Raw genomic sequence first — 10662 nt, forward strand, 5'->3', positions numbered from 1 at the left:
GAATGTCACTGTAAAAAGAATTATATAGGGGAAACTGAGTGTGGAATTTCCATCCTCCTGACAACCTGCCGTGCTGGATTGTCAGAGCTTGTGAGTAGCCTTGCTAAACATCACAGCCTCAATGGCTTCCAGCATTCCATCCAATTGATAATTAGAATTTCTGGACTGAAGCTGAGAGGTAAGGTCTGGGCAGAGATAAGTATTTGGGAATCATCCATGTGATAGTGATAATTTGAAAGTAGATGAGATTTCCAAGAAAGTTCAGGGAGAAAAGAGAAGACAGACATGGATAGAACCTGTGAATAGGTTGCCTACAAATTGAGAGACAAAATAAAAAGAAATGGAGCAATGAGATAGCAAAGGGGAGGGAAGAAGAGGAAGAAAAGGGAGAGAGCAACCAATACATGATGGTCTATAATGAATTGGCAAATGATATTACAGGCAAATTTTCTTGAAAAAAGTGGCAAAGGCAGTAGGAAGAAATATGACAGGTGGGATAGCTTGGAGTAGTCAGTTGAAACAGAAGGCAAGATTCTGATTTTTAGCATGGGAAATCACTGTTAAGACCTTTAAGGCGAATAGTGAAAGGGATGGAGGACAGAGAAACAACACTGGTATCAGTTCAAGATAGATACTAATAAGGGAATAGTTAAGTGATAGATAGGATAGATTTTGGCAATGTTGTAAAGGCAAAAATGGTACAATGTGTCATTGGATGATATAGCAAAGTTCCTTGATAAGGAGGGAAAACTCTGTAATTAAAAAAAAACCTCTATCCATTCCCACCTTCATATTTTAGTTTAAAATGTTATTGAGATACTTCAGCCTTTGCATTTGAATTTTAAAATGATATTGAGATATTGTTTAAAATTTCTTGTAGGTAGAGGGAAAGTTTCAACTATATATACTCTATCCAGTGCATCATTTAGTCTTCTTACTTTTCCACTTTTCCAGTAGATCCCTTACTTTTTCCCTATGGAACTGATATGAGAGAGAGAGAGAGAGAGAGAGAGAGTGAGAGAGGGAGGGAGGGAGGGAGGGAAACAGAGGGAGAGAGAGGGAGGGAGAGAGAGAGAATTAGCTGTAATAATGGCTATCAAATATTTTTTATGAACAATGTACCAGAAGAATTCCATTATAATGAATCATAAACAGTCCCTTCCGGGTATGTTCACAATTTTTGGATGGTGGGCCAAATGGGAGGCAATGGCTGGGAGCGTATTGCATCATCTTTGTTAATTTTATCTCCACAGTATATTCCAGTGTTTCTAGATAGACTTTAGCATCACTCCTTTGCCTTTCCTGGCATTTCCAGGTTTTTTTCCCCATCCACTGAATATGTGTGCCAGTTTATTTATCACCAGATATATTTGTTTCTATTTTCCCAGTTGTTTCATTTTGTTATTTCCTGACCTTATTTTTACCCTCTCTCTAGGCTCCTTTCTATTTATTTTTTGGCCCCTGTGCTCCAAATTCCTCCCGATTTAGTGTCAATGTAATGAGAACTTTAAAGGTAAACAAGCCAAACAGATTTGCTTAGGGTATCAAGCCATCCATCCTTTTTCCCTTCTTTGTCTTGTTTTTCTCATCTTCCTCTTCCTCTCTATTAATAAATACTTGAGTCATTCCAAACTATGCGATAGGCATTTCCTCCAAGGGAGATCCTGAATTCAAAGTGTAAAAACACTGCAGAATGAAATGGAATAGTCTAGTGAGAAGTGCCTCTTGAGGCTCTCTCACAATGTACCCAGGGTAGTGGGCAGCCTTATGGAATAAATTTAAGACATTAATTTAAATAATTCAGACTTTCACCTATGCTCTCTTTGTGAAGTTAAATAAAATAGATGACAAATGCAACCAAGACTAAACATTACAGATTGCAAAATTATGTTGGGAATAATGCAGCCTCTGCTTAAAGATCTCTAGTGACAGAAAGTGCATTACTTTACAAGATAGCCCATCGCAGGTCCACAGAATAGGACTCCACCGCTTACTACTTATGTGACTTGGGACAAGTTTTCTCTTGAGCATTTTCCTCTTTGGGTTTTGACTTGTTCATCTGTAAAATGAGAGAACTGGGTTAGCCCTTCCAGTGCTAATGGTCAACTAATCCAACCTGAGCTTACTAAGCAGGAATCCTTTCTATATCCCCAACAAATGATTGTTTAGCTTGAATTCCTCCAGTGAAGGGAAACCTAGACTATCCAGAAGCAGCCCACTGCACTTTTCTTTTTCTTTTTTTTTTAAACCCTTAACTTCTGTGTATTGGCTCCTAGATGGAAGAGTGGTAAGGGTGGGCAATGGGGGTCAAGTGACTTGCCCAGGGTCACACAGCTGGGAAGTGTCTGAGGCTGGATTTGAACCTAGGACCTCCCGTCTCTAGGCCTGGCTCTCAGTCCACTGAGCTACCCAGCTGCCCACCCACTGCACTTTTTGATAGAATATTTTTCCTTATATCAAGCTGGGACCATGCAGCCTTCATCAGATGACCCTAAATCTATCCTTTGGGACCAATTTAACCAAATATGAAAATTTTAATATATAATTTTAATTAAATTTAATAATCAATAAAACAATTTAATAAAATAAAATAAAAATTTTTATGAACAATGTACCAGATGAATGCCATTATAATGAATCATTTCCTTCTAAGTATGTTCACAATTTTTAGATGGAGGGCCAACTGGCTAGAGTATATTGGATCATTTCTTAATTTTTTTTCTTTATTGTATACTTTACATTTTGGCTAATGCAATATTTGAAAACAGCTATCATGACCATTTATCCACATACTTTCCCTTCTTTAGGCTAAATTACCCCAGTTTCTTCTTCTGATCCTCAGATGATCTGGTCTCAGAAGTCCTCATGTTCCTGGCTGCCAGCTTCTAGATACACTTTAAAATGGGGCACCAGAATTGAACACAATACTCCACCTTTTATCTAACTGGCTCTATAACTTGCCTTGCATTATGTCTTGCATTATGCCTCCTAACATAGTCTGTGATCAGGTTAACTTTTTTTTTTGATGGGTGTCATGCTATGGACTCACATTTAATTGTTATCATTCTCTAACCACCCCCAAATCCTCTTCATCCCTCATCACCTGTTGCTTGTTTCAGTTGAAGCAATTGCATATCAGTTTTCACTCTTAGCTATGGACACACAGCTCTTTTGCCTTGTTTAGTTTCAAATTTCTTAATTCTGCTTTTACTGATATTTTGTTTATTTTATTCTTCCCCTTGCCCCCAGAAGACTGGGCTTCCCTTGGTGCTCCATTCCTGGGGCACAGTAGTACCACACTTACTTAGGCTACTCAGTAAACTTCAGCCCCACTGAAGCTCAGAACTCGGGGACTCAGTCATATTCCCCCCAGGAGCAAGGATGACAGGTATTGGACCACTATGTCCAGCGTGCTAGATTGATAAACATTTTTCAATTATTTATTTTTTTTAAAGTTAAACATAGAAACAATTTTTGACAATTATTTTCTGACATTCTAGGATTTAAATTTTCCTCCTTTCTCCCTTTCCCCCTCCTCTCTGAGGCAGTAAATAGTGTGATATAGTGTGCTTTCATACAATACTTATTTCCATATTGCTCATATTGTGATAGAAAATTCATATCACACATACTCATGAAAGAAATAAAGTGGAAGATAGCATTCTTTGATTTGCAATCAGACTCCACCAGTTCTTGTTATGTTTTAAAAAATAAATCTTTATATTTAAAATTTTTTTTTTTGCTTACTCCAGGTCAGAGTGTGATTCTTGAAACTCCTTTTCCATAATTCCCCTCTCCTTGTTGTTTGAATGAGTTTCTCCTGTGGCACTTTGATTTCAAGAAATGCTAAGATAGTTTATCTCCATTTCTCTTTCCTTTCTCTAGAGTACTGCTGTTTGCTCATCAGAACCTATTCTCTCCTTGTTCCCTCAATTATCCTTGGATAAAGTAGGACTTCTAAATACTCCCAATAGACTACCTCCTTTTTTTTTTAACCATATAAACAATGATACTAAGACCACCTTGTTTTCTTTCATTCTATGTGTAAATATTTATCTTTAAGCTTCCTTAGTCTATTGTCCAAAACTCTGTTCAACTCTGACTTTCTCAAGAGGAAGGTGAAAAGGCAACCATTTTGCCAAAGGTCCATTTTCTTTCACATGTACTGAGGACTAAAGGTTGTTATTCGGGGTACAAGCCATTTTCCTTTCCCTTTTTTGATAATATAATATTCTAGTCTTTTATTTCTTTTTATAATTGTGTTGTTCAGTTCTTTTAGTCATATTTGACTCTTTGTGAGCCCACTTGGGATTTTCTTGGCAAAGATCCTAGAGTAGTTGGCTATTTCCTTCTCCAGCTCATTTTACAGATGAGGAAACCGAGGCTAACAGGACTAAATGACTTGCCCAGGGTCACAAAGCTAGTAAGTGTCTGAGGCTGGATTTAAACTCAGGAAGATGAGTCTTCCTGTTTCCAGGCTTAACACTCTATCCACTGTCCTGAACTGATTCCCTTGTTGGTTTTACTGAGTTTTTATTTAAGATTCTGATTGCCCTCCTTAACTTTTTCTTCAATTTAAAAAATTAAACTTAACCATTTCAGTTCTTGCATTTTGAATCTAAATTATGGGAGAGGGGAAGCTGGTTATAATTCATACAGTATTATTCCCTTCTTGAGATTTCTGCTTACAATCTTTTATTCTTTAACATTACTTTCAACATCATCGAGATTTTTTTTTGTTTGTTTAAACACATATTTCTTCAATCTCTCTCTACTGTTTTTTTACCCACTGTGGGATTTTATTTGTGAGGCTTTCTTCTTCCCTTCAGTTTTTGAATGTTTTAAATTTTGTTTGACATTGCTGTTGTTATTACTTTTGCTGTTTTGAGGTAATGAGAGGGACCTATACTTAGACATGACTAAATCAGCTATCTTGCTGGAATTCTTGCAAAATATTTCCTGTATTATTTTGGACTTCATTTATTTCTTGATTTTTTAAAAATCCTTTCTACTTTTAAGATCATGCTCCTTGGCAGGTAAGATGATGACAAAAGAGGAATACATTTCCTTGACTTTTGTCAAAGTCCTTGAATATTCCATTGATTTATTCTTTCTTTTCTAATTGATTTTTTTAGCCCCATTAGTCCCCTTTAGGGGATCAGATGGACATAGTGGTATCTGCATTAGGGTAAAGAACCTTGATCTTATTTCAATGGATGTTTGGGATTTATCATAAAATTTACTGACATCTAAAAAATTACCCTAATCCTGTAGACTCCTCTTCCTTCTTTTCCCTTACTTTATTTAAAAAAAATAACTTTTTATTGACATTTTCTTTTTCTTACAGTACTGTAGTTGTCCCATGTATCTTTCCACCTCTCCTTCTGAGAGCTATCCTATGTAACAAATAGTATTTCTTTAGGAGGGAAAAAAAGTCAGCACAACTGACACATTGAAAAAGTCCCAAAATATGAGCAATGTGTAACACTTGTGAGCCTCCTGCTTTTCTCTCACTTAAAAAATTGAAACCACTTTAATTTTCTATTCTCTGTCATAATTTCAGTATAATTTATAGGACCCAAATGATTATTCCCAGAACCTCATGATAATGCAATGATTTTAACATTGACACAATGTGGTTTTTGAGTGTTGGTGTATATCTTTTATTATTACTGTTATACAAAGAACCTGTATTTTCTACACAATAGACTATTCAAAGTAAATATAAATAACATATATTGGATTTAATTACCATCAATAGCCATTCCTTGAACAATCTATGTCCTTTGCAAAGGAGGAGGGAGAAGAATTCCCAACGGGAAAAGCATTTGGGAAAATAATTGGCTAATGGGAGACGCCTTGAAAAATTTTACTGAGGTCCCTACAATTTAAACTTAGGGCCCTAGAAATAATAGTCATATCAAGGCTTTTGAACTCTGGTAATTTAGGACCAGTTATCAATGTTGTGTCAGACAGACAAACTGAGCCTTCATTTAGAAATGTTTTATTTCTACGTATTTTTGGAAATCATTGATCACAGTTCTTTATTTTTGTGTTGTTCAATAAAAAGGCATGGAATACAGCCAGCACTTCATATTCCAACTTCAAAAACAGTATGGAGATGAGACCTACAGCTGAGATGCCTGTTTTTAGTAGTCCAATAACCACGAGAGGGCAGCAGACCTCCACTGAAAATTGTGCAGCCCATTCTTTCAAGGAGGACCATTCTCTGAATCTGGCTGATGCTTCTGAATCAAAGAGGACACAGGAGGAGGTGACCATGATTCTTGGTAAGAATACAATACTGTGGGCCATGTCTGAATGCTTTAAAAGCAGAGACATTCTGTGACTACGTGTGCGTGACCTTTGACAAGTCTCTTAACTTAGATACGTCCAAGTTTCCTCATCTGTAAAATGGGAGATAATGGACTAGAAGACGTCTAAGGTCCCTTCTAGTTCTAAATCTGTAATCGTTTTAAGCTATGTTTTGTGACTTTGAATTTAATGCTATTTCTACTCCACCAAAACTATAGATATATGAGTTGTTCATTTTGTATTTACCCAGCAGTGTTTCCTTTTCTTTAACAAAGAATTAGAAATTTCCAAAGAAGAAAATCAGTTTAGCATGCAAATAGAATATAATTTGAGTTGAAAACTTCTCTTAGACCTACTTTGAAATATAGTTTCTTTTAAGTCATTATGACCTTTTAAGGAGATGCTTTCAATTTGTTTTGAAAATTGTTTTTGTTATTCTGGTTATAGGTTCATTTGCTGGTCCTTGGTGGCTAAGGAAAATCATTGATGTTGGGATGTCCAGGTGTCTGTAATGTCTAGTTTACTTGTAATTTCTTGGGGTAGGGTAAGGGAAGAAAAGAACTGGAAGGTTCTTCACATCATGGCTGAATTAGAATTTAAGTTGACTACCACCTGAACTCATCATGAGCCCCACATATGGAGAGAGGTGCTCAGGCAGGAACCTCAGGCCTGCCATCTCTCCTTGAAATATTGGAACCAGCCAGGAAAGTAGGAAAGAGTAACTTCAGAGAGGGGTACCCTGCAATCTAGAGAAGAGGGGAAAGAGAGAAAAGGAGAGAGAGAGAGAGAGAGAGAGAGGAAGAAAGAGAGAGAGAAAGAACGAGACAGAGAGAGGGAGAGAGAAAGAAGTGGGGGGAAGAGGGAGAGAGAAAGAGAGAGAGAGGGAAGGAAAGAAGCAGAGAGAGAGAGAGAGAGGGAGGGAAAGAGGGAGAGAGAGTCAGAGAGACAGAGAGGGAGGAGGGAGAGAAAGAGAGAGAGAGACAGAGAGAGACAGAGAGAGACAGAGATATATTTTAATTTTAAGTAACAAGCATTTGTTTATTCTCTGAACATTTAAAATTTTTTCAAAATGTAAGACCATAACTAATACATATGTTATCTGAACTCCCTTATGCACATTGGTATAGATCTCTATAATTATTTGACAGTTTTGAGAAAATGAGGTTGTACATACATTTTTAAAAGTTCTTAGAGGGGGAGGTAGGAATAGTTAATATTGTCACAAATAAATATGAGTAAAATCCATACTGGCAACACCCTTTTGACACTTTAGTACTTTGACACTTTTGACTTCATGCTTAAATGGTAATCAACATGCCCACATCTTCCATTAGAGTATTTTTCTTTAGATTAAAGTTCTCAGAAGGCTGCATTAAGAGAGGGACACACATGATCAGAAAAGCCTAGAATGACTTAAATGAACTGATGCAAAGTGAAGCGAGCAGAACCAGGAAGACATTGTACATAGTAATAGCAATATTGTACAATGATCAACTGTGAATGACTTAACTGTTCTCAGCAATACAATGATCTGAGGCAATTTTGAAGGATTTATAATAATGAAAATGCTATTCACCTCCAGAAAAAGAACTGATGGAATCTGAATACAGATCAAAGCTTACTTTTTTAAAAGCCTTATTTCTTTTTTGCTTTGTGTTTTCTTTCACAACATGACTAATGTGGAAATATATTTTGTGTGACTCCACCTGTATAACCTGTACCAAATTGCTTGCCTTCTCAAGGATGGAGAGATTAGGGAAGAGGATTTGGAACTCGAAAATTTAAAAATGAATGCTAAAATTGTTTTTCCAGGTAATTGAGAAAAATAAAATATTAAAAAGGAGGAGCACAGACACATAAAACATTTATTAAAAGTTTTACTATATACATATGCACTACATCATAGCTTCCAGAAATGGGGAGGGGATTATGCTATAGTACTCCTTGCCCTCATCAGGCCTCATCTTAAATCTTGTATTCTGTTCTGGGTACCAAGATTTAAGAAAGATATTGATAAATTGGAAAGTTCCCAGAGGAAAACAACCAAATGGGAAGGACCTTGACTCCATGACAAATGAAGATGGGTTAAAGGAATGTTTAGAATGTTTAGAATGGAGTGTTGATTAGGAGTATGTGAGGATTAGATAGGTATCTTAAAAATGTGAAAGCTTATCATATGGAGGAGGAAGTTGACTCATTCCATCCTACCTCCATGCCTCTCCCCTCTAGCAGGCACAGTGGGTAGAAGGTTCACATGAGTCATATTTAGACTTAATGTCAGGAAAATCTTCCCAACAATTTTGAGCTATCTAACAGCAGAATGAACTGCCTAGGGGGTGGGGGTGGATTCTTCCCCTTTGGAGGTTTCCAAACAATTGTCTGTTATATTACAAGTGGACATTCCTTTTGTGTATGGGTTGATCAAGATGGCTACTGAGACCATAGTCCAAGGCTCTTTCTAACTCTCAAAATCTATGAACTCACTCAAAGCAGCCCATCCCACTTTTTTTTTATAACATATAGCTTCATGTAACTTTATAACATTTTTTTATAACCAGTACCTTTTTTCTTAGTATCAATTCTAAGGCAGAAGAATGCCATTACAACTTATCTTCTCTGTATCCTTGTACACCATTGGATTATTGACTATCAAATGATCACCTCCAAACAACAATAATGAATCTGGAAAAGGATGAAGGGGCTAAGGGACTCCAGAGGCCCATTGATAATATAAACAAATTCTATATAATAATGGCAGTTAAGACCCAATGATATACTTATTTGTGCTTCATGTCTTTATAGGGATTTAAAGAATTTTTAAATTAAACTGATAGCAAGTCAGATAACAAGAGATATGGACTTAGCATTGTATAATACTTTGGGTGCAATGAAATATTTGGGTGGGAAGACAGATATGCCAATGCTCTACCAATTTTGAAAGAAAATGGAGATAAACACTAACAATATTAACATATTTGATTTATACATTAACTTAGAAAGCATTATTTCATATATTATTCCTGGTTTGAAGGATCTGTGACCTCTTTATTCTGAATATTCTCTCCACCAGTGCAGATTGCAGCACATCCTATTCTCATCCATTCTTATTCATATCTTCCCATAAATCTTCCACACAGGAAATCTAGTCGATGAACTAGAAGACGATTCTTAACTTTTTCATGTTCTGGGTCCCTTTCACAATTTGGCTCCCCTCTTAGAATAAAGTTTTTAGATGCATAAAATAAAATATATAGGTTCACAAAGGAAACCAATTATATTGAAAATCAGTTACCAACATATTTTTATTAAACCAACATAAATTTACTAAACCAACATATTTTATTTAAAAAGTCCCAGCAAATGGATCCCAGGTTTAGAACTCCTGCCTCAGAAGTCTACCTTGATTTCTTTTACTGTTTGGTGGTTACCAGTGTAGATCTTTGCCTGTCTGTCTCTACTCACTGTTGTTTTAAAAAATGATGAAGGCCGAGATTAGAAGAAAATCACCTAGGGTTCTATCTGGAAGGATTGAACCCTAGGTGATTTTAACTAACACACACTTTGGCTATAGGAATTCTTTTCTTTTTCTTCTCCTTTGGCTACTCCCCCGAATTTTCTGGTAATGCCTGTCTTCGATAACAAAGGATCCTAGCTCTAGAGCTGGAAGGAGCCTTACTGACCCTCTATGCCATTCTCATTTCACCAAGGAAGAAACCAAGAACCCACCAGGTGAAATGGATTGGGTCACATGGGTAGTAGCATCAGAGATGGGGTTTGAACCCAAGAAGCCTGATTCTAGAGTTTATGATTTTTCTACTGTACCACTTTTTTTTAACCCTTACCTTCCATTTTAGAATCAAAACTATGTATTGGTTACAAGGCAGAAGAGCAGTAAGGGCTAGGCAATGGGGGTTAAGTGACTTGCCCAGGGTCACACAGCTAGGAAGGCTGCGTGATGTCTGAGGCCATATTTGAACTCAGGATTTCTCATCTCTAGGATCTGACTTTGAATCCCCTGAGCCACCCAGCTGTTCCTCTCACTGTTTTTTGATAACTTGATAACTCTTTTGCCATATCATCATAAGGATCACTGGGCCTTTTGTTGTATGGAGATGGAAAGCATGGAATCCCTGCAAAGATACAGGGACAGCCTCACCCAGAATTCCAGGGGACCCCCTGGAGAACTATGGCCTCTCAAATGATCCCCCAAGTGTGGAGTAGTAAGCAGAGTGTCTGCTCACTTCAACCTCCACAAAGTAACTGCCAATTCCTCTCAACTGCCCCCTCACCCAAAGTTCTCCAGGGGGGTCCCCTGGAATTCTGGGTGAGGCTGTCCCTATATCTTTG

At 37.0% G+C, this 10662-nt stretch overlaps 1 protein-coding gene across 1 annotated transcript in view; it reads left to right on the top strand.

The window, feature by feature from the left end:
• The window catches only part of CDC20B (cell division cycle 20B), a 69655-nt gene that overhangs the window by 28641 nt on the left and 30352 nt on the right, over positions 1–10662 (top strand). The window contains exon 3 of the mRNA XM_044657737.1: positions 6071–6290. Coding sequence (XP_044513672.1) covers positions 6071–6290 — 220 coding nt within the window. The remainder of the gene's footprint in view (positions 1–6070; positions 6291–10662) is intronic.

The sequence above is a fragment of the Gracilinanus agilis genome, chromosome 1 (assembly GCF_016433145.1).
Source record: "Gracilinanus agilis isolate LMUSP501 chromosome 1, AgileGrace, whole genome shotgun sequence".
In the NCBI taxonomy this organism is placed as follows: domain Eukaryota; kingdom Metazoa; phylum Chordata; class Mammalia; order Didelphimorphia; family Didelphidae; genus Gracilinanus; species Gracilinanus agilis.